This window comes from Phoenix dactylifera, chromosome 14 (genome assembly GCF_051530095.1).
Source record: "Phoenix dactylifera cultivar Ajwa chromosome 14, Ajwa_hap1_PhDact_Kaust_v1.1, whole genome shotgun sequence".
Taxonomy (NCBI): Eukaryota; Viridiplantae; Streptophyta; class Magnoliopsida; order Arecales; family Arecaceae; genus Phoenix; species Phoenix dactylifera.
The window spans coordinates 27554614-27576896 of record NC_143203.1 but is presented as its reverse complement, the minus strand read 5'-3'; the positions used below and the strand labels follow the sequence as shown (position 1 = coordinate 27576896).

The 22283-nt window shown below is 38.6% G+C and overlaps 1 protein-coding gene and 2 long non-coding RNA genes across 9 annotated transcripts; 1 reads left to right on the top strand and 2 right to left on the bottom strand.

Moving 5' to 3' along the window:
* Nucleotides 1–2309: 2309 nt before the first annotated feature.
* LOC148700144 (uncharacterized) lies at nucleotides 2310–9274 on the bottom strand. 2 transcript variants are annotated; one of them, XR_015973019.1, is made up of 3 exons: nucleotides 9135–9274; nucleotides 6349–6458; nucleotides 2310–2444 (listed from the first exon to the last, which is right to left on the bottom strand). It is a non-coding gene; the product is annotated as an uncharacterized LOC148700144 (long non-coding RNA). The 2 variants fall into 2 exon arrangements; XR_015973018.1 differs by lacking the exon at nucleotides 2310–2444 and adding an exon at nucleotides 5886–6066.
* On the top strand, nucleotides 3670–11861 carry LOC103697434 (uncharacterized). Of its 3 annotated transcripts, XR_602569.6 has the most exons (7): nucleotides 3769–3996; nucleotides 4121–4276; nucleotides 4584–4877; nucleotides 5690–5895; nucleotides 8633–9598; nucleotides 9707–9853; nucleotides 10661–11066. It is a non-coding gene; the product is annotated as an uncharacterized LOC103697434 (long non-coding RNA). The 3 variants fall into 3 exon arrangements; XR_015973016.1 differs by lacking the exon at nucleotides 4121–4276 and having other exon boundaries at nucleotides 3670–3782; nucleotides 9752–9853; nucleotides 10661–11861; XR_015973017.1 differs by lacking the exon at nucleotides 4121–4276 and having other exon boundaries at nucleotides 3670–3782; nucleotides 8610–9598; nucleotides 10661–10895.
* Nucleotides 10804–17665, bottom strand: LOC103697450 (ultraviolet-B receptor UVR8). 4 transcript variants are annotated; one of them, XM_008779305.5, is made up of 11 exons: nucleotides 17231–17665; nucleotides 16242–16315; nucleotides 16058–16142; nucleotides 15718–15843; nucleotides 15379–15612; nucleotides 15001–15246; nucleotides 13901–13944; nucleotides 12534–12716; nucleotides 12120–12210; nucleotides 11276–11319; nucleotides 10804–11173 (listed from the first exon to the last, which is right to left on the bottom strand). In XM_008779305.5, the coding sequence occupies exons 1-11, from the start codon at nucleotides 17460–17462 to the stop codon at nucleotides 11051–11053; spliced, it is 1482 nt and encodes a 493-aa protein (XP_008777527.3). In that variant the 5' UTR covers nucleotides 17463–17665; the 3' UTR covers nucleotides 10804–11050. The 4 variants fall into 4 exon arrangements, with proteins under 4 accessions (XP_008777527.3, XP_008777533.3, XP_026657206.3 ...); XM_008779311.5 differs by having other exon boundaries at nucleotides 15001–15240; nucleotides 17231–17625; XM_026801405.4 differs by having other exon boundaries at nucleotides 15379–15639; nucleotides 17231–17611.
* Nucleotides 17666–22283: the final 4618 nt, after the last annotated feature.

Here is a 22283-nt window from a genome sequence, read left to right as displayed (position 1 = left end):
TTGTTTGCAATCAGTTTTCTCAGTTTATGCAAAACTTCCTACATGTTGTTGGGTATTGTATGGATCAGAGGAGGATGCTAAATTTTATATCATAATCTGATACTGAGATCAGGCTTGAATTGCACTTCCACCCCCCGCTATAGCCACTCGAAATGTGTTACCATTCATACAGTAATGAGCATTGCTTGATGGAGCATGAATATACTTTGCCTCGATTATAAGGATTTCAACAATGACTTGATTAAGAGTTAAAGAGTTAATGGAAATGTTGCTTAAAAGAAGTTGGATGGCAATGTCAGCCTCAGATTTGCAATCCTTTCCACATGCCAATTTTGCCAATTTTGATGCATGATTCACTATTGTGCAGTATTGCAGTGAATGCGGATTCAGCCAATCCCTGGGTCAGTAACTTTTCAGGTTACTGCCGCCTGTCAAATTCAAAATTCACTCCATCGCCTTGATGCAAATTCAACAGAAACCTACAGATATCAAATTTGCTGCACGTCCTCTAATTGAATGATCCTGGAAACAGGAATCTGAGTTAAATGCAACTCCTGCCATGCACAGATTGTCAAAAGGAGGGAGATGCGTTTGATGTCATCCAAGCTTCATCTACTCCCCAATATCATTAATCTTTTTATCATGGCAGGCATCTTATCGACTGCAATCCCCATAGTGAACTTCTTTTCTAGTGATATCTAAAGAGTGCCTTTCTCTTGTTTGTGGATGGTGGGAGCATGATCTCGTCCTCGTTTTGTTATCATAAACTGAGGAAGTGGACAAAGGTGAAAGAAACCTCCCAGATCGTTCCTATCTCACTGGCCTCAAACAAGAGCCCAGCACAGCAATATATAACCTGGTTCTTTAGAACTGACGCAGGTTAGTCGTTTTCTGTGGTGCAATTAAGGAAAATTCTCTCCGCACCACAAAAGAGGATCCAAGATGGAGAATTAGATATGCCATAATCCATCCTAGATTTTGTTAATCAATATTTGCTATGGTTTACAAATGATGCATTATTTATTAAATGGTCTTGTAACATATCACATGGTCTTCTACAACGCTTTGTCGATGAGCGGAATAGCAGTGATAGCCGTCAGCAAAATACATCCCTGTTATTGTTGATAAGCGATTATATCACTGCTGTCTACCATGTTTGGAACTTATTATGCTGTTGGATCTAATTAGACATAAAATATCTTTGTTTTGTGACCATCAATTGAGTTATCCATCTTTCTAATTGGTGGTTAATTATTTTGAGTTTTGCAAGGGGCAAATTAACTTCCGCACCATTCCTCAAACTTTGCTTTTTTTTTTTTTTCTATCATGAAATATGTCTCTTCATGTTTGTCAATTTTATGCTAGGGCCCCCAAAAGTTTCCAAGATCTAAGTTGCAATATATGATTTGAGCTTACATAACATAATGTTTCACTGAAGCCACTAGTAAGTTTCTTCAAATAAAAGATATTTAGATGTGGAATCCAATCCTCTTGCACCACTCCATAATCAATGTACGTATAAATAAAAATACAGCACAACATACTACAAAGAAGCTTGTTTTCAGACATTTTAGGAAAAGTATGGAACATTGACATGATTTCTTAACAATCAAATATTATAACTGAATATAGATAAATGGACATGATCGTTTTGATGGGCCATGCGTATTATGTCAACATAAATCCCCTCAATAATTGTGTTACTCTTAAATTACTTGTCATGTTGTCTTTTCGGAGTTACTATTTATTTCAACATAAATCCTTTCGATAATTTATATAGGTTTTTTTTTTGGATGGTATATGCGGTGATTGACAAAAAGCGATCGAAAAAATTAGTTGAAATTAAAAAATTATAAATTTGTTTTTTAAAAAAAAAGCTTTAAGGTGTTAGACCTGCTAATTAACATATAAAATGTCGAGAAATCATATATTAATTGAGTCTCTCTCCCAGTTTTTCCTCCGTGATAAATTACATAATACCATTTAAGATAAACTATTCAGCTACAACCAGCAGCAATTGCACTAATCATCTACAATCAACAACGGTATTTGAGCTCCAAAACTGCCTTATGCATACTATTTATTTTTTGGTACAACGGTCGTTAATGTGGCGTGAGTGCAACCGAGTCGAGAAACATAACCTGGCATAAAGGTGGGGTACAGTATCAACCCATGTCAATGAGACATATTTGAAAAGTTCGCTTTTCAATATATATGAGCAGTCTGAAGGGAGTTACAGTCTTTCGCCAACCACTGAATATCCCTAAGAAGAGGGTGGTCATCGCTCTGTCGCTCAGCATCCTGGATACAATTGATTACTATAATAGAATCGCCTTTCAAGATGATATCACTAGCCCCTAGAACACTTCTTGCATGGATGATGCCCTTCCATGCCGTCCGAAGTTTTTCTCCAATGACTGTCGTGTCACAAGTACGCCGACCACCTGCAACAATTAATCTGAAGTTGTCATCATGGATCACAAAGTCCATCCCTTCTCGGTCTTCTTTTGCTAGCACACTATTACCGAAGTTCATCTCGAGATGGTGAGGACTTCCGGGTGTCAAAGGTGGCTGTTTCACTTGGAGTCTTTTGAACCTACAAAATTTGTTTATACTAAACGAGCTGTTTAATATAAATGTTTTCCATGATTTGGTTAAATCAGGTCATGAACGAGACTGACCTTTTACGTGTAACGTAATAAGGCCCTGTTTGGGGGAGCTGTTGGCAGTAGAGCTGTTGGAAGTAGAGCTGTTGGAAGTAGAACTGTCTGAAGTAGAGCTGTTATAAAAAGCTGTTTGTTGTTTGGTAATCACATTCGTAAAGTGCTGTGGTACTTTGTTTTGTGTTTAGTAAACAAACTGAGAAAGTACTTTTATATGACAAAATTACCATAAAGGACATTGCATAGTATTATACAACACAACATAATAAAACATAACATAAATTAATACATAAATATACGATATAGTATAATATTATTGTAATACAAAATAATATTATGTTAATATAGCATAATAGTAATATAATTATTAGAGTAAATTAATATTTGGTAATATAACATAATATTAAATTATTTAACATAACATATTAATGTATTATGATATTATAGTATAATACAATAATAAAAGTATAAAATATTATAATTATTAGTATAAATTAATTTCTCATAATATAACATAATATTAAATTATTTAAAATAACATATTAATGTATTATAATGTAATGTAATATAATACAATATTTATAGTATAATACAATAAATACCTTTTCTTACGGAAGGGAGTCTGACGGCTTGGGTTCTTGGCTCCAGCAGATTTTTAGGTTCATACAGAGATAAACTATGTAATTATGTTATTTTAATATGAGCATTTTTGTCAAAAATACAGTTCTCCGAAAAAGCTGAAACAGCTTCCTCTCAAAAGCTCCAAATTGGAGCTTCCTCCCAAAAGCTGTTTTCAGCTTCCCGCAAAAGCTGAAACAGCTTTTTGAAAAATTTACCAAACATAGTTTTTCATCTAAAAGTACTTTTGGAGGGCCAGAAAGTGCTTTCTGGCCCTCCAAAAGCTTCCCCAAACAGGGCCTAAATATCTCATAATCTCTGACGTGGCATGAGAGCCCACCACAGCAGAGAGCCCCTTTAAAATACGAACAATTGTGTGGCCCATTTAATGTCCGCAAGGCAAGGGAAATAAAGAAAGCCTTTTTGTTCTCGTCCGAGGGGGAGAGAAACTAGTATTAGAGCCCAGTCATCGCCGTTCGCTGAAATTAGGGCGAAAACCAGGTCTCACTTCTTGCCTTTCTCTCGTCCAATTTCCTTTCTTTTACTCGACTCTGTTCCAGTGTTCGAATCACGGTGTTCTTCTGGATCTTTAATGCTATTTTCTTAATGAACAATTCGAGATACGGGTTGTAGTGAGGGTTTTTTTTCTTTCTTTTCTCTCCCCCTTTTCCCTTGGCGCAAAGATTTTTCTAAGCTCCAGAATGAGTCTTGAAAGGTAAAGAATGGCCATCACTGTGGTTATGCTACTTTCTTGTTTTCTGGATCTTTGATCGATGATAGCACCTGATCTCGGGGATATTCTATCTTTTACTGACGACAATAAATTGCGTAAACTGTAGGTCTCTATATTTCTTTGTCTGAACTAAAAAGATGTTGCTCGGATTGAAATAGCGAGAAAGACATCAAAAGGTCTCAGGGATATTTGATTGCAAACAAGGAAGCGTCAGGATCCCTGAAAAAAGTGCTTTGCGCCTGCTTCTTCATATTTCTTGAAAGTAATTGACTAATAGCTGAGCCGCAAGAATGCTGCGGCTTGAAAAGATAGTGGGGATTTGCTCTAGTTAAAGCTACTAATTTGAAAAGAAAAAAATGATAGAGGAGGATATAAATCAGTTTGACAAGATCCGAGAGGCTTATTTTTAAGTTTTAATTCTTAGTTCTGGTGGATTCTTAGTTTTTCTGTTGGAGAGAGAGTTAAGTTTCATGGACGTAGTATCTAACAGCACTATCTGCATTGATCGATTCTTTGTCTTCTCCTCTGTTCGATTGAGAATAGGTCTTTTGTTTTGTTTTGGATCTCAGGGTTCTTAAATGCAAAGAGGCAGCAAAAAGTGATGGATTGTCTGCTGCTTGGTTCAACGGGGCCACCCATCAAACAAGAAGCTCGTCTGCATTGGAAGCAAGCAGGGTAGGGCTCTTACTGGGGCTGTTAGATGCAGGATAGCAGTCTACTGGCTTGGAATCATAAATCTTGGAGCACTGTTTAGTTCTGGCTGTGAGAACTAATACTTAATTAGAACAGTTATTAAGGAATCTTTATGACAACATGCAGTGGAAATATGCAGTGCTCTGGAGGCTCAAGCCAAGAAAACATATGTAAGTTGCTCCATTCCATTCTCCGCTGGTGCAGAGCCCCTTTTATTTAATAGCGCAGCATTGTCTATTTACTGTGAGACTGCTGATTGCATGTGTATTAATGAATTAACCCCATTAGAAGACCACCAAGTTGTGATTCATAATTTGCTCCTAGTTTTTTTTTTAATGTTTATTTACAAGTACCTAGGTTTTTTTTCCTCCTGATGTTTGTTTACCATGTTCTCTTTCAAAAAAAAATGTTTGATTACCTAGGCTTATGCTATATTTACTCCATGATGATGGTACCACTAGCATTCAAATTTTACCATATCATCATAATATGTAGATATAGTTTTAGAATGCATTTCTCGTGTATTATCCACCATGAACATGTGTCACTCATAGATGATGCGGACTTTAAGAATGGTTGCCTACCTATAACTAAGGCAACCTCTATTTTCTTAGCGATCTTTCTGTTAAGGTACAAAACTTGGGTTTCTAGATAGAATTGAGGATAAACATTCACATCAAGCTTATGTCTTGTATTTTATATCTATTTTTGGACAAAATTAGGACAAGATTTAAACATTGTAACATATGCTCCTCCTAGAGTTACATAGGCTAGATACAAAGTGTTATTGTGGTTTTCCTGGTCTAGGAGTATCTTGATATATAGACCAACAAATAGTTCTATTCTTGGGAGCATAATTATGCCAACTTCTTTGTTTCGATTATGAAGTTATACGTCATTTATTTGACAGTTTAAAGTTATTTTAGGGTATGAATATAGTTTGGCTTCAAAATTTTCAATCTGATTTTGGTTATGGTTTTAGGATATTGACATGGGATGATGGCTACTTTCACAACACAGAAGCAGATGTTACTTTGGAATCTGCTCCATCTGAATGAATGCCTCTGTCTTAAACCTTGGACCATTTCTTTCACTTACAAGAATGCTCAAGGTGAAAATATTGCAAAGAATCCTGTTGATGTAGCAGCTGCAAACATGCCATTGTCATCGATATAGACTTGGAGAAGGGTATGTAATGATAAATCATCTGCTATGTCAAATTTATCTCCTTCTGTGCACGTTAATGAATACAAGATTATAAACTTCATTGATATGTAAAATTATTTTATGACCATTTTTCTTCAAGCATCTTGCTTTTCTGATGCGGAAATATAATGTCATCCCACTGCTATTCAATTCCTGTTTCATCATGTATCAATATTTTAGGAATATAAAAGAATTCATGAACTGGCAGTGCTGGTATTATAAGTGAAATGGTGTTGTTTTAAAACTGAAAGTTCAGAGAATTTGTGGCCTTTTTTCAGAACCTACAACGGATATGGGTCTTTCTAGATCATTAACAAGGTTTCTTCTGTACATACACCAAAATATAGAAATGATGCATTTGAGTTTATTAACAGGTTCATTGATTTTGAAATGTAATGATGGATATTTTTTTTAAGAAAAAAAACTGAAACTTACTTCGATGTGTATCCGCATCTGGTCTTCAACTCATGATTAGATGCATTCTCCAACTCATGATGCCACAGCTCCTTTCATCATTTTCATTTTTTGAATATTGAAAGTGATATCTGAAAACATATTCAAGCCTTCTGTCAGTTTTGGTGATGGGTTATGCCAATGAGAATCATTATACTCACCAGTGTATTTCTTCACAATACAAAAAATAAAGCACTGTGAAGACACTGTGAGTTGTACATGCATTTGTCAATTCATAATATCATCATCATTCATGAAAGAAGTTTAGGTCTTATAAAGTACTGTACCTAGCGGTAGGGAGCCAATACAGTACAGAGACTCGATATAGTATTGTACCAGTACACAGTCGGGGTGCTATTCTGACTTAACACCTTTATGATGTCTTGGTGCAGGGGCATATACCGTACCATGCTGTATCATATCATTGATGTATTAGCATGGGACCCGGTATCGAGACTGAAAACCTTGCTGTTAATAAGCTTTTAGCTCAATTTTTGTGGGGGTTACCTTGGCAATCAGTGCACTCGAGTTTCAAGGCCACTGATTAGGGATGCCAATGGGGCTATTTATTGGCCTTGTACATTGTTACCAATTGGAAAAAAAATATCAAGACTGAATACATTATGGAGGATATCAAATGAAGCTTGGGTTCACCCTTTAAGAAATGTTCCTGCTTTTGTGACATAAAATTATTGTGGAATGTGATTCCAACAGGTGTTAGTTGGGTGCTAGTGCTAGAATAAAAGATGTCACCTCTAGGTAGGTGGTGCCATGTCTAGTGCTAAAACAGTGGCAGATCAATTTGCCAAGTATGAAGTTGAAAGACATAGCTCTCTAAAATGCTATTACCTTTTGTAATGTAACTTTTGTTATTCACAACTCCTTTTTATAGTTGTAATTCTTCAATTTAATAAACTCAATGCATCTTAGCCATGAAAGAATATAATCATCATTGTTTTAGAGTGGATTCACATTAAAGTAACATATTGTCAGCAAGTTATGACAATGCAAAGAGTACGACATTAATATTTGTAATGTTCTTCTCTGAAAGGTGCAAACACATCCCTGTAACTTTGTTCTGCAAAACAACAGATCAAACAGTTGTGTTGTTTGGGCCAGTTGAGGTTGGACCAGCCATGTTGAGTTGCATGAGCCGGGAATGTTGAGTTGTTTGGGCTGGTCTTTGTGATTCCAAGTTTGGCCAGGTTTGTTTTGACCAGCAGTTGGTTCTTAAGAAGAAGAAGAAAGAAGCAAACTAGCTTCTTCTTCTGGGTGTCTAGTATGATATTTGGTGGCCTCCTTGAACACTATATAGTTTAGAACTTTGCTAACCTGAGATCTTGCTGTCTGGTATGATATCCATAGCCAAGTCAGTGGCCTCTTTGAATACTATATAGTTTAGAACTTTGCTAACCTGAATGTGGAACATGGTAGCACATCTAGTGCATTAATCATTGACACAATATATATATGTATAGTACTTTTTGTTTATAATTTGATTACCATATGTTAGTCAGAAAAATTTACAGTAAAAACCCATAAGGCATGTTGTTTATGATTCCATCTTTTCAATGAACGATCGAACCTTAGATTTAATTTCAACTCAATCTTTTTGTTCCCATTGGAATGCCTAATTAAAGATCTTAATCTAAAGTGTTCCTTTTAACTATGTTATCCAGTGGTACAACATTGAGTCCTACTGTCTTTGGTTCCTTATAATACATATTACTCAATCACTGTTTTTAATATATTCTTGTTATGTGTACTTGGCTGCATTTATGGGTTTAGGAGACCATTTATTCTATTACCAGAACAACCATTTATCGTAGAGTAGGGAAGTTTCAAATGCAGCTCCTAAAGTTGCTTAAAAGTTAAAACCCTCTTCTATCCCTGGTTCTTCTGGATTACATAATGACTTGTGTTACTTTATTTCTTGTTTTCAGAACTTAGTAATTTGCATGAATCTTTTCGATCTTGTTCTACAGTCATATTTTCCATGGTATTTGGTTTAAGACATCCTCTCTAAAAGGTATATTTTGCCTGTTATGCATCATGTCATGGAGGATTTAACGTTGGTGGTTCACATTATAGTTTTGTTTTGCACTCTTTATCATATCTCAAGAACTCACAATTCTCTAGCCCCACCCATTACTTGTTCAATTTCATGTCCATTAGCAACATCTATAATATGGAATCATTCAATTTCTTTTGCATTAAACACTGAGTTTCTTGGTCTGATCCAGTCACGGGAATTGCCTACTGTTAGGTCTCATACTCCAACATCGTTCATGGTTCAAGATGATGTCCAACCCTCACCAGATGTGATGGCCCAAGTATTTGATGCATATATATGACCACATGCAGATGAAAGTGTAGGGAAAGCGAGATATGATAATGTCGGGATAGATCCTACTGAAGAACCTAGTGTACTGAATTATTCCAACAAGATCCTGCATGTCATATGTCCAATTTCAGCTTCCTTGAGGGTGAAATAAATGTACTTTCACAACCGAATGCTATTGACCATATATTAATTTCTGCACAATCTATCATGCCAAACTCTTATTTGGAAGATTCAGAATAAGACGGTTCTTATGATCATTGTACTATCAAAGATATGACCCAGGGATTTGGAAAGGGGCTTGCTGGCAAGGCTGCTTATGTGATAGATGAGAGTTTGGAACTTGCCCATTGACTCCGAGCTTGCACAAAGCACATGGGATGGGCTGTATATTGAACACTAGTCTATCAAAAGCTGATGAATTTACCATGTTCGTGGAGGAAACTGATGCATGGTTCATGACAGAAAGTGGTGCAGAGCATCTGTTGGATGCAGCAGCCGGCAATTTTCATCGTGCTTCAAGTGTTGATGTATCTGAGGTATCCAAATATATAAGATCGTGTGGCAACCCTGCAAAAAAAACCTAAGGAGTCTTATCTAACATGGAGAAGAAGTGGTCTCTTAGGCGCAATAAGTTGTAAAAAGTCTGCATCTGTCTCCAAAAGTGAATGCTTCACAAGTCCTGCTTCTGTTTCTTCGTCCAAGAGCATTTGTAGGTCGATCAATGACAAAAGGTGCAGCACCATGTTTATGGACACTGCAGCCAACAGTCAACTCCGAATAAAAACATAAGGGATAAAAGTCACAAAACTCACAGACCAAGAACAAGGGACGGGGTTGATACAAGATCAGGTTAAGGAGCTGCGGGAGCTTATTCTGAGCAGACCAGAGGTCGGTCTTTTGATGCATTTATCACAGTTTTTCCACATTTCTGTGACCAAATTAATTGGATCTAGGCTTTGTTGTAACTGTTGTATTACAAATGGGATATTATGACAGAAGGCATTTGCACGTGTGCTTGTGAAATCTTCTTCTCTCGTGCAGTGCAGCGTTGATGCATTGTCGGATAGAGCTGTAAAGCACACGTTCCTTCTGTGAAGCATTACCAGTCAAGCTGAAAAATTGAGGCGATAGGCATATCCAAAGGTACATATATTTAAAGTTACATAAACCATTTTGGGCCTATCTTTACGGTTTTAAATCATTCTCAGTATTTAGTTGTAGTAGTTATGAGCAGTTGTTTTACTGATTTTGCCAAAATGGTCCTTGTATCAAATCAAAATTGCATGCAATTCTACGAGTTCATAATAGTAGCTATTTCCTGTATAGAGCCCCACGAATATAATAGCACTGTTTTTTGTAGACTGATAGGCTTTTGTCATTCTCATTTCTTCTTGAAAAGAGGCTATTTTCCATGCAAGGTAGCTTGGCTGAGGAAGATGACAAAGACTACGCTGCTTTGTTGTTTTAAGAACAACTTTTTATTAAAAATCATAAAATATTAAAAACCTTGTAATTTACATTATTATAACGAGGGGGAATTGCCCACGCTACTGCAGCTACCGTGTATGTTGTGTTGCTGGCAGAGAATTGCCCCTTCCATGATTCCTTAAGCTTGCAGCTGGAATTCCTTGTTTCTATTTCTTATTACTTTAGATCATGAGGAAGATGGACTCTTTCTAGCAATAACACATCTCATCAGGAGCATGGAGCTAAAAAATTTAAGGGGAGGTGTTGCAGAGAGCGTTTGGAGTCCATCCATACTCTAATATGAAACAGCAAACATGAGAAAGCCCTCCTGCTGGAGAGAATCCAGTGAAAAATTGTTCAATGCCTAAGAACATTCTAATACTGGGAGAACAAAGGATAGGAAGTTCAGACAATCTTTGGGCTCATTTACACTAATTCAACATTCTAAGTTGAGGCAAGAATTACATGATATTTGTTTTTCAGGCTTCCAGGAGCTTCCACCAAAAGCAGATTCTCTGCCCGTTAATGCAGCAGCTGCAGCAAAATTACACATACACCCCAGGCAAGTAATGATGATTTATCTGGTGTTGTTTGATTATCGGTTGATCTTTCGGAATTTATCTGTATTTACTTTGAACAGAGGATGCCAAGCTGTATAATTAGCTATTATACAGGAATGACTGCTTCATTGCATAAATGATCATAGATGGGCTGAGTACACACTGCAGCATGTCAAAGACATTAAAAAAAAAAGTAGATACATGCATGCCCATGTGTATGTATCGCTAGAATTTGTACATATAGACGTTGCATTCAGTGAAACCTACTCAACCTAACAAAATTGTGAAGCAGAACAATGTGCAGGAATTATACTCAAGTTGGCGATTCAGCAAGCATCAGTGTATGCCACCAACCACAAGATACATTTGTGGGGATGTAGGCTTCGATCGGAACCCGAGACGGTATGTTTCTGTCTATTGCATCCCCCAAGCCAAGCTGCACATACATGCACATACAAAACACTTGATTTTTATGCACTAGAAATGAGAAAGTAAAAACAGAGAAAATTTGAAGCGGTCATGATAACAAAAATAATACCTGACCATACTTGTTCCATCCCCAGCAAAAAACCTCTCCGTCTTCTACAGAGATCACAAATAACAATGACATGTCAATTCACATTTGAGAAATATTTGCAAGAAACGAAGTGTAAATTCACATCACTCCAATTTAAGTAACAGGAATAATAATAGCACTCAAACACTTGCCTACGCCTTGTTCACAAAAGACGGGTCATTAGTTTTCTCAAGTAATTCCAATTAAGAAATACTAAGTTATATCCACTTTAGTGCTACATCTATCAAAAAAGAGATGCACAAATTAAGGATACCTACTATCTCAGTTAATAAGTTATTACATGCTGGATACCAATATCTGGATCAAAATCCTGTCTCCAATTTTGGCCAGGTTCTCTTCCATCCTATGGTAAGTAAACTAGCTTGAGAGCTAAGAGAGCCTTAATACTAACATTGCTATTGCATTGCTTGCTAAATCCATCCTACTATTTTTTAAAAAAAAATTAAACTAACTTGAGAGATGATAGTCCTGAAGTGGCGACAACAGCAGCATCATATGGCAAGTTCTTGTCAGCCTTCAGTATTGCAATAATTGAAAAAAAATAAAATAGCAGTATGTGCCAAAAACGAAAACCCGGAGTATTTGCATAGCAGTTACGGCTAGTTCCCAAGGGCTTAGCAGTCAATTTATGCACGACCTGGAAGCAGTCTGCGTGCCAGATATCCTCATACCGACAAAAAGTCACTCCAGTACCAGCACGCATTTGCAACTTAGAATAAAACAGCAAATTATTTTCCGATAGGGAAGCATCAATATTTTACTAAATCTGCCGATGAATGATTAAGAAGATCATTTGGACTAATACCTGTAAGCATGGCGCTGTGACGTGCCCCACAAGAGACCGTTTTGGCATTCTTGTTTTCCAAACATGCAGCATCCAATAGCTTAGGAAGAGTCTGCAAACAGGAGCATTTTGGATACAGCTGCATTAGTATCTTCACTAGAAAGTCTTGCTTTAATATCCATGTTCTGGGACAAGAAAAGAAAGCAGCAATTTATTTTCTCCGTAATCTCATTTCTACGACACTGGAGATACAGGATGATTAGATACATCATCTGGTACTCATAAATTTCCAGATGAGGCCTGAAATTTTCCATGCGATATTCAATTCTCTTCTCGTATTCATTAGTGGCACCCAGGGACGAGTTGCACCCCACCATTGTGCAAGAGAAAATTAGTTAGCTTGGTTTGCAGATGAAGTTGTGACGAGGACCATACCTCAGCCTGATCAGAGCCAGTTCCCAGCTGCCCGAACTGATTCCCACCAAAAGAATACACACCACCATCAACTGATGTGCAGACAGTATGCCACAGACCGGCGGCAATACCTCGTATCTCGATGCCCAACAAAGATGACACACAAGTTGGACTCAGTTCATCATTTGTGCTTCCCTGCCCGCACTGGACCAAAATAACCAATAAGAGGGAAAAAGGGCAGAAAAGAAGATGGAAGCTTATTAGTCTTTTTCCTGAAACTTGCAATCAAAAATCCACAACAGAGAGCGAAATATAAAAAAAAGGCTGTTTCCATATTACAGTGGACCTCATCTTCAACATTATACTTTGCTTTTCTCCATCTTTTCTACAATGCCTACATGTTAATCCTGGAGAGCAGTTAGAGCATGTTGCTGGATATATATAATCGAACCATATGCCCACAAACCAGTAATTTCATTGATGTGCATCATACAGTAAATGACATCCACAAACATCTCATGGACTTATATAAAAAGATATAGAGCTACAGTATTCTTGGCTGAGCCCAACAAATAGCACAGACTACTTAAAAACAGCAAGAAATAATAATTAAAGATCAGAGGTCACCAATCATTTGCTCGATGCCTAGGTGCTTCTGCTATCTCTATTCATGCTCAGCAGACTATAATTCACCCCAGGATTTATATTGTTGGATATAGAACAGCATAGTTTAATAAATAAAAATTTAAGCCTTGAGGTACTGGCATGCCAATCATCTGTGTGTGTGAAGAATTTCACGGTATCATAGATTCCACAAGAACCTTATGCCAGAATCACGTCGATGAACTGAAACATTTTCTGCATGACGCCCTCAACTAGAGAGAGCCAAACAGTTATATCTAGAAGGCACTGATAGTTCATGCGTGGTTCCTTTTTTCTTAAGCAAGCATGTAACAGAACATTTATCAAGACACCAGCTTCTTACTCCACCTGTATGAAAATGGATAAGCGACTATCATGTTAAATATAGTTAATGTGGCACCAATACTTACATCACGACCAAACCTAAGTGAAGCCAATGTATAATCACAGCACAAATCACAAATAGGGTAAGACTGGCAGTACATGATGGTGGGAATTGGAATGTCAACTGCTCAGACTGAGCGTTGTAAAAGAACTACTTGACCGATAATTTGAGCATGCTGTAGCCCATTTACCATTCATGCCCCTTTTAAGATAAAATGGTGGCAGCTCACCATTTCTTTCTAATAATAGTATAATACATATTATGTTACAGAAGAACATGTACAGCCATGGAGAGTAGTGTTGATATTGTTAGTTAATAAATGCATATGCATGGATGCAGATGAAATATGATAGAAACTAACCTGCCCATAGAGTCCCCAACCAAAAGTTAGCAGTGCTCCAGTATCTGCAGAAGCACAAAAATAATTATTACAATTCATTAAGAATATATACATTACCTAAAATGTGAGGATGTCAATTAAGTATAGTGTTCACATGCATGATGGAGAGAGATGGGAGGAAGATCACAAAAACAAGGTATTTATCGCTTTCTTATGAGCTGCTAGATCGTAATTAGATTATACATTTTGTCAAATGTTTGTTCATGACCTTAAAAAAAAAAAGAGCAAGTCTGTCTAGTCGTGAAAGCAAATGGTAAGGCTTTTTTTTTCAAAGAAAAAAAAAATCAAACTACTAAATTTGATAACCAGAACTTCTGAAAAAAAGATTGTGTTACCTGGGTGAGAGATACGATGAATGAGGATGCAAGCCAGAAGAAATAGCAAAAATTGATGGACAAGAACATAAACTAACATTCAAAGGGACAGCAGTGTTTAAAAACAAGATACAGCAAAGTTTTTAAGGATAATAAATATTGTCATAACCTTCTAATGTTCTTGCCCCATCTTTTTGCTGAACTTTCAGATCCACTTACAGTGAGCTACTGAGCTCTGCTAATGTTTCATGTTATATTTCATAAATCACTTGTGTGCAGCTATTGCATAATACTTGAAAGACACACATCTCAACTTCATTAGCCCCCATTTGAATCTACTACAAATGGCTGATCCTTCCCAAGATGCTTCTGAATAAGTTTTCCAGGAAAACAAAGACAATAACTCTGTCAAACTTTATTGATTCTAATGTTGACCTTAACCTGACTCATCCAGAACCACCTTAAACATGCAACAAAGTTTATGATTAACAAACACAAATTCACATAATAAGCAAATTAGAATTACAAATATTAACATGTTCCTCAATTACCGTTACCATCATTTCTACTAAACAAAAAAAAACATGTTAATGGCATAAAGACAGTACAAGACGCCATGTCAATTCATTAAAAATAATATTATTTGGATTTACTATTCATGTATAAGAGTAACCTGCAAACAAACAAAATCCCATAGTAATGTATATTGTGCAAAAAGTTAACAGAAGCAAGGCCAGCGGTTGGTACCAGTGACAACAGCACTATGACGACCTCCACAAGCAATGGCCTTTACGCAGCTTCCTGTGACTTTATAAGTTTGCCCTTCTGAAATCTTATTCCCCATGGTAACTGCAGGTGGTCGGTCCTTGCCATAAGCAGCTGACTCAATGCAAGGTATAGGGTGAGGAGAAGACACAGAGCGGATACGAGAACCCAACCCAAGCTGACCTTCCCCTCCATATCCCCAACCCCACACCTGACCGACGTCTGAAACTTTTTAGAAAACAGAATGCATCAGCATTTCCTGGCTCCTTAATGGGGATACCTCCCTCAAACACAACAAACCACTAAAATATACAGCAGAAATCCACAGTGACATCTAATTCATCAAAGAAGGGGAATTACCTGACAGTGCCAGCGTATGACGTCCACCAGCAGCTACTGTAGCAATCCTTACTCCCGTGTTAAGTGTCACTAGACATGGGGGAGCTGAAAGATTTTCATCACCAGATGTTGAGCTTTCATGTCCTAGCTTAGCTGAAGATAACCTTCTACGCTTTGCGCTCTCCTCCCCACCTCTACTCTCAGAACCAGATACAGTTCCACTACTTGTTCTTGACATCTGTGACCTGGGGCTCACTGTAATCAATTTCCCATTCATTATATCTGTAAACAGTTGAGCTAAGGCAGCTTATGTTTTCATTTTAAAAAAAAGGTCACAGCCAAGTAAGAAACTAAAGTCACCTTGATTGTTCAATGATGCATTATGCCTTTCATCTTTTTCAGATGCCCCTCCTAAAGTCTGGTCTCCTACAAACCTCCCAGTTGGAACACATTCTTTCCAGCCCCATGTGTAGACATCTCCATCAGCTGGTTAAAAGAAACATTTTAAGCTACTAAAAACCATTCCTGGAAAGCTAATGCATTTACAAGACATTCTGCCATTTCTATCAAATGTAAAACACTTTTTTTTCAAGCAACATCAACATGCAGAAACACCTCATCTCTCATGTTACTTCAATCAAATCATGAAAAAGTACCAATGATCATTCATCAATAAAACTTATATAAATTGGCGTAGCACCTGTAACTGCAACACAGTGAGCCCACCCTGCTGCTGCATTGACAATGGCTGCCTCAGTTGGAACAGGAAATGGCTCAGGAGTCTCCTGAGTGGATTCAAAAAAAAAAAAAAACATTTATCTAAGAAAGTTCCGAAAAGAAAAAAACTGCTGGGCAAGATCATTGAGCACCAAAGAGTCAAGTACCTCATGCTTCCCAGAAGTCACATAGCTTTGACCCATATCATCTGTTGAACCCCATGTAAGCAGTTTGCCCGATACTGATACAACAAAGAAGGCAATGTGAACCCCCAATTACAGAATCAACATTCAATATTTAAGCAAGAAAGCTATAAACTAATGAAAAGTAGCTTTCCATACTACTAGTACTGGACAGGGACTAAAATTTGTGTAGCTGTGTTGTAAAGGCATCAAAGACTAACACATCACAATAACCAAAAAAACATATCAAAGGGCCTAAAAACCTTAGGTACAACAAACATGCTTATTCCACTAGATATGGTCGTTACTAGGAATTGTTCTCCAAAATTAATCCTATTGAAAGCTATTTCATCTTTCTCTGCACTCTTGTCCGTATTGTGCATCAATGGGGAAACTAAAATATTCAGAACGGCATTAGCTTTTGTTTATATCGTAAGGAATTCCGAAAGTATCTGTTCATGAAAAAACAAGACCATTTAATCAAGTTCATACTCATCTTAAACTAAATCTCGGTTGCATCAATCAAAAGCCACATTATTTTAATCAAAAACATTTTGTCTTCCGACTAACATGCATACAGAAAGCATAAAAACTACTTATCCATCCAAGTATGCCAGGAAATACCCAAGAAAAGGACCGCGGGGGGGGTGGAGGGGAGGGGGTGTGGGACGCAGTAATCGACATCAAAGACTAGGCACATCTCTGAAATCATCAGAATAAAAAAACCCTTTAAACTATCCTCAAGTGTCCAAAATTAAAAAGTTCCCCTCTGCTGTCCACAAATTCTCAAATTCCAAAAAAATGCAAACAAGAAAAAACCCATCGGTCCCGACAGTAAAGTGTCTACAGATCAAGAAACGGTCTCTTATCTTATATTTTCAAAAATCAAAATGGGAAAAAAAACAAATAAAGAAAAGAAGGCAAAAGGGAAACCAAGAAAGCAAAATAGAAGAAGAGAGATCCGAAAGGAATACCAGAGATGGACATGGCGAAGCCACATCCGCCTCCACAGACATCCATCCAGCCATCTCCGGCGGAGGATTCCGGCATCCGGACGGCCACCGGGTACAGCAGCGGCGATCTCTGAGGCGAGACCCCCGGCAGGTACCCCCACATCAGCACCGCCTTCTCCCTCTCCCTCCCCTTCCCCTTCTCCTCCTTCTCGTCCTCCTCCATCTCCTCTCCCCCCTCTCCTCCACCATTCATCTCCTCCCTATAACCCTTCTCCTCGCCCTCTTCTTTCTTTCCCGAAATCCAAAAAAAATCGCTTCGAATTTTTTGTCGACTCCGACTCTCTGCGTCCGTCTGCTCTGAGCTTTTGGTTAGAAGAGAAGAGAGAGAAAGAGAGGGGGATTGGACTTGGAAAACTAAAGGCGGAGCCCTAATTCGCCCCGTATCATTTCCTTGGGGACGGCGGACGCCACGTCGGATACCCACGTGGTAGTTTTCTACACGTGGCGTAACCAGGATCGCTGGATCCGCGCGGGCGTTCCTGGCCAGGAATTCGCCGGAAGCTTCTGGAAGGCTCCCAGGCCCACTAACCCAAGGCTGGCGTGTCGACCACTCATCACGCCACGTTCTTTAACCAGCTCCCGAGAGAGAGAGGGGGAGACCACGCTGCCGCGTGGCGGCACCGCAAGGCCGAGCGTTATTTATTAGCTTATCATTGTTTATTAATTTACGTATCTGACGTCCGCGGGAGGTTCCACTGGTGAGGTACCAAAGCTTCCAGAAAACGTTGGAATAATCCGACCACGCTCGAAGACTTGCAATGCCGCAGGAAACTCGCAGGGAAAGGTCTGCGTGGCACTGGGCAGCAATTCTAACCATAAGGTCCCAAGTTCGAATCGCTGCGGCGACGATTAAATTGTGGACCAAAGCTCATTACTTTGGCCACTGCTTGGACTTGTAGTGTAGGATCGCTCTTGAACCACTAGTAGCCGGGGTGGTGCCAGGTGTGACGTACTCATACGTGGGACTCGAGCCAGAGCTTAGAAGAGTAGCTGAGCCGGGCCTACGGGTGGGGAGGGTATGAGTAAAACCGGTCGGGGTGCCCAACACACGGCCATTTCTGCCCGCATCGAACATTCTCCTGGCGGGGCGGGGGCCCAGTGGGGGCTGCTACGCGGGGGTGGGCTTGTCCCTTCCTCCCCCCTACCCCTTTTCACTAGCAAAAAAAAAAAAAAAAAAAAAAAAAAAGGTCTGCGTGGCATCTTATTTGGTGTTCTTCACCGTAGCGTCCCACCTTTAAGCTTTCTCAAGATTAATTTTGATGGATCGGTACAGAATGGTAGATGTAGAGGGGGTGCTGGGTTTGTTATTAGGAACCCGTGCTCTCGTGTAGTAGCGGTCGGTGGCTGTCAGCTAGCAGAGACCTCGGTTCCCAGCGCCGAGCTGATGGCTGTATGGAAGGGCCTTCGATATGCACAGCGAGTATTGTAGGCCCGCTCTATTATTATGGAGGGCGACTTAGCCACTATTATAGGGTGGATCCAGGAGGGTCCGAAGGTGTCAGGGTGGGATCATCCCTACTCTGAGATATTTGGGCTATGGGTAGAGATGAGGACGCCTTCCTAACTAAACATGTTTCTAGAAAGGCTAATGGGGCCACTGATTGGATGGCCTTTTACATGGCGCGGCACTATGTGGATGCACGGGGAGAGTTGCCTATGGCTCTCCGTGATATATTGTTTTCTGATTTTATTGGTATCTCAGCGGCCTCTTATGTGGCGCGGCACTGTGTGGATGCATGGAAGAGAGTTGTATATGGCTCTCCGTGATAAAGTGTTATCTGATTTTATTGGACGTCTTCATACTCGCGTACTGTGAAATGCCCGTCTAAAAAAAAAAACAAAATGTGAAGAAAAATCTGTGGAAATTATTTTTTTTGTAAAATTTTAAGTTCTCGTTTGTTTGTTATATAAAAAGGAAAAAACACAGAGGGCGGGGCGTTTGCTCACTACCGTAGATGGAAGTGGAAGGCTTTGTCATTGTAGATTGTGAGTGATCGGGGAGGCGGTTTTGCGAAGGAAAAGATGGTGGGACAGCGATGGAGTTCGTTTCGTGGTTTTCCTGAAATTAATATCCCGGGAACAAATAATGGAAGGGCCACCAAGGTGGTAGCCTAGTGGTACTGGGCGGAAATTCTAACCTCATGGTTCCAAATTTAAGTCGCTGCGGCGATAATTAAAATGTGGCTTCGGCCACTGCTTGGACATGAAGTATAGGATCGCTCTTGGACCGCTAGTAGCCGGGGTGGTACCAGGTGTGACGTACTCACACTTGGGACTCGAGCCAGAGACCAGAGGGGTAGTTGAGCCGGGTCCATGGGTGGGGAAGGCATGAGTAAAACTGGTCGGGATGCCCAACACACGGCCATTTCTGCCCGCATCGAATATTCTTCTGGCAGGATGGAGGCCCAATAGAGGCTGCTATGCGGGGTGAGCTTGTCCCTTCCTCTCCTACCCCTTTTCATTAGAAAAAAAAAACAAATAATGGAAGGACGATGATGGTACGTATTATTTAGCGGGACACACGTGTAATCTGAATTGAGAAACGGCACCGTTTAGAGGAATTCAGAGACACGTTTCATTCCAAAGTTAGCTTTCAGCTCCTCTTTTTAACTAAAAATAAAAAATAAAATCAGAGACACGTTAAAGAATAAAGTTTTGGGATCGTTATGGCCGGAGGGACAAGGGCTGCCTGAGTTGGCATCCATTCTGAGGCCAATCTGGCAACATTGGCCGCTTATAATTTATAAAAGGCCTAGAAGGTTCGCGATATCAAATTTAACAATCGGCAAAGCGGCCCAGCGTTGACCAGATCGGGAAGCGTGTGAAGACGGCTCCAGAACTGACCTTTTTCTAACCCATTTTACCCATCGTTTTTCTGACACTGTTTTCGGTCACCCGTTTAGTCCTGGGCGATCCTAGGAACTGCAAATGGGTTAGGCCACCTAATTCATTTTTGATGATCCGTGAGCTGAATGGAGATAAAAATTGCAACCCGATTTTGAAATCGAGTTAGTTTTAGCTAGGTTTTATTGTTTCCAATGTGAACCCAAATTAGTCCGGGCTGAATGTCATTTGCATCTATTTTGGGTCAACAAAAAGCCGACCCAATTAATTCCAGACCACATTCGGCCGAGCTAAGAACTTGGACCATGTAATATTCTTTTCTTCTTCACCCTAAATATATTTTTCAATTTATTGAACGAACCATCATTTAGAATAGTAATCTACAGTCATCCCAACGCCCCATCTCCTCTCAGCACACTTTCGCTTAATTATATTTAACATTCGTTATTTATTTCAATAGATTCTTGTTTATAATATTTTGAATTCTATCAACATCTTGGATCAAATTTAAAAAATAAATAAAAATTTATGTTTAAGTTGGCTTTTTTAGTTTTTTATTATTCTTCTAATAATTTTATTTTTTCTTTCAACAAATAGCTAAATGCTCGTTGTGTGTTACAAACCGTATTTAAGACAGTCCCAACCCAAATCCCAATTTTTTGGCTTAGGTCCAATCATACTTGACCATGATCTATCTAATAACTTGCTGGATCTTAAAAAACCAAATCTTTTCCGTGGCTCAACTCAACTCAATCCAAGATCTAGTTCAGGTCCAAAATCAAGACCCGAGTATGAAATGATGATAGGTTATGGTCAAGCATGTTTTGATCCAATGAAACATGTTTCCAGCCCTAGTGATACGAGAAGGTTTTATATCTACTAGCTCGTTTTACATCATGCCAAAGATTGATCTACAGTGTTCCATATAACATCTAGCTTTTATTACCTATGGTTATTGAGGAGAGAACAAAATAGGTATCTTCTATCTCGCACATCTATAGTTCTTCTATTTCTCCCTACTTTTTACATTCTATATTTATCCTTCCAACTACAATATATTCTTTTGTTGAATTCTCCGTACGCCCAACCTAATTCTTTTCATTTCCTAATCAAAGCAGTCTTAGGTCTTTCCAATCATCATCAAAACCTCACCATCCTTTTGATCTTGAAAGAATCGTAACTGCTCTTATCTAGATTATTTATATTTTTTGTTTTTTTCTTCATATTTACTTCTATCATTTCATTCCACCAATTACTTTAACCATCCCTCACAGTGATTCCTTCCCTTCCTACCTTCCCTCTCATTTCCTAACCACCATTTTATCTCTCTTTTGTTTATGCTCTATCTCAACTATCAGTAAATCAAAATAGCATACCATCTTTTTAACTACAGAGTATCATCGACCTTTCTTTCATGTACATGATATACACCTTCACCCTTCGAAGAGGGAAAAGGGAAGGGGAAGTGAGGATTTCAGGATGGTCAGTTTCTGAATGGAATGGAGAATTTGATGATGTTCTTCATTGAACAAGAGGACGTGGTGTCCATATTGAAGGTTAAGAACGGGGCTTAGAATTGGTGGTGTGGAGGGTAGTAGAAAAGGACGACCACAGGTCCACAGGGAGGGAAAAGGGGAGAAATGTAGGTGAGTTCGAAGGATTTTCATTGCAAAAAGGGGGGAGAGTGGACGTGTGCGGACTATACATGGAAATATCAATGTATTTGTTATAATCATAGCTATTATCATGGCAAAGAGTTGCTATCTGACTTGAAAGGTTTTAATCATAGCTAAGTTTTTGGCAGAAATCTCAGTTGTTTGTATCAGGATGATGTATGTGACAATGTCAACCCTATTATCTTGGTCCATATAAGTCAATAATATTTTATATACTAGTCAATATAATATATTTATATAGACCGATACTTTTTTATTTATATATGATGTATGTGTATATATATATATGATAAAAAAATGAGAGTCATAGAAACATATTTTGCAGATATTTAAAAAAATCTATTTATATATAAATTAATTTTTTGTATAAAATTCTTCATTGAAAAAAATATACGTAGTTATCTTCCTACATATGGTTACTATTTTAACCCTCGGACATTCCAACTTAAAATCTTCATAAAACCTCATTCTTCAACTCTGTTTTTGCCCCCTTT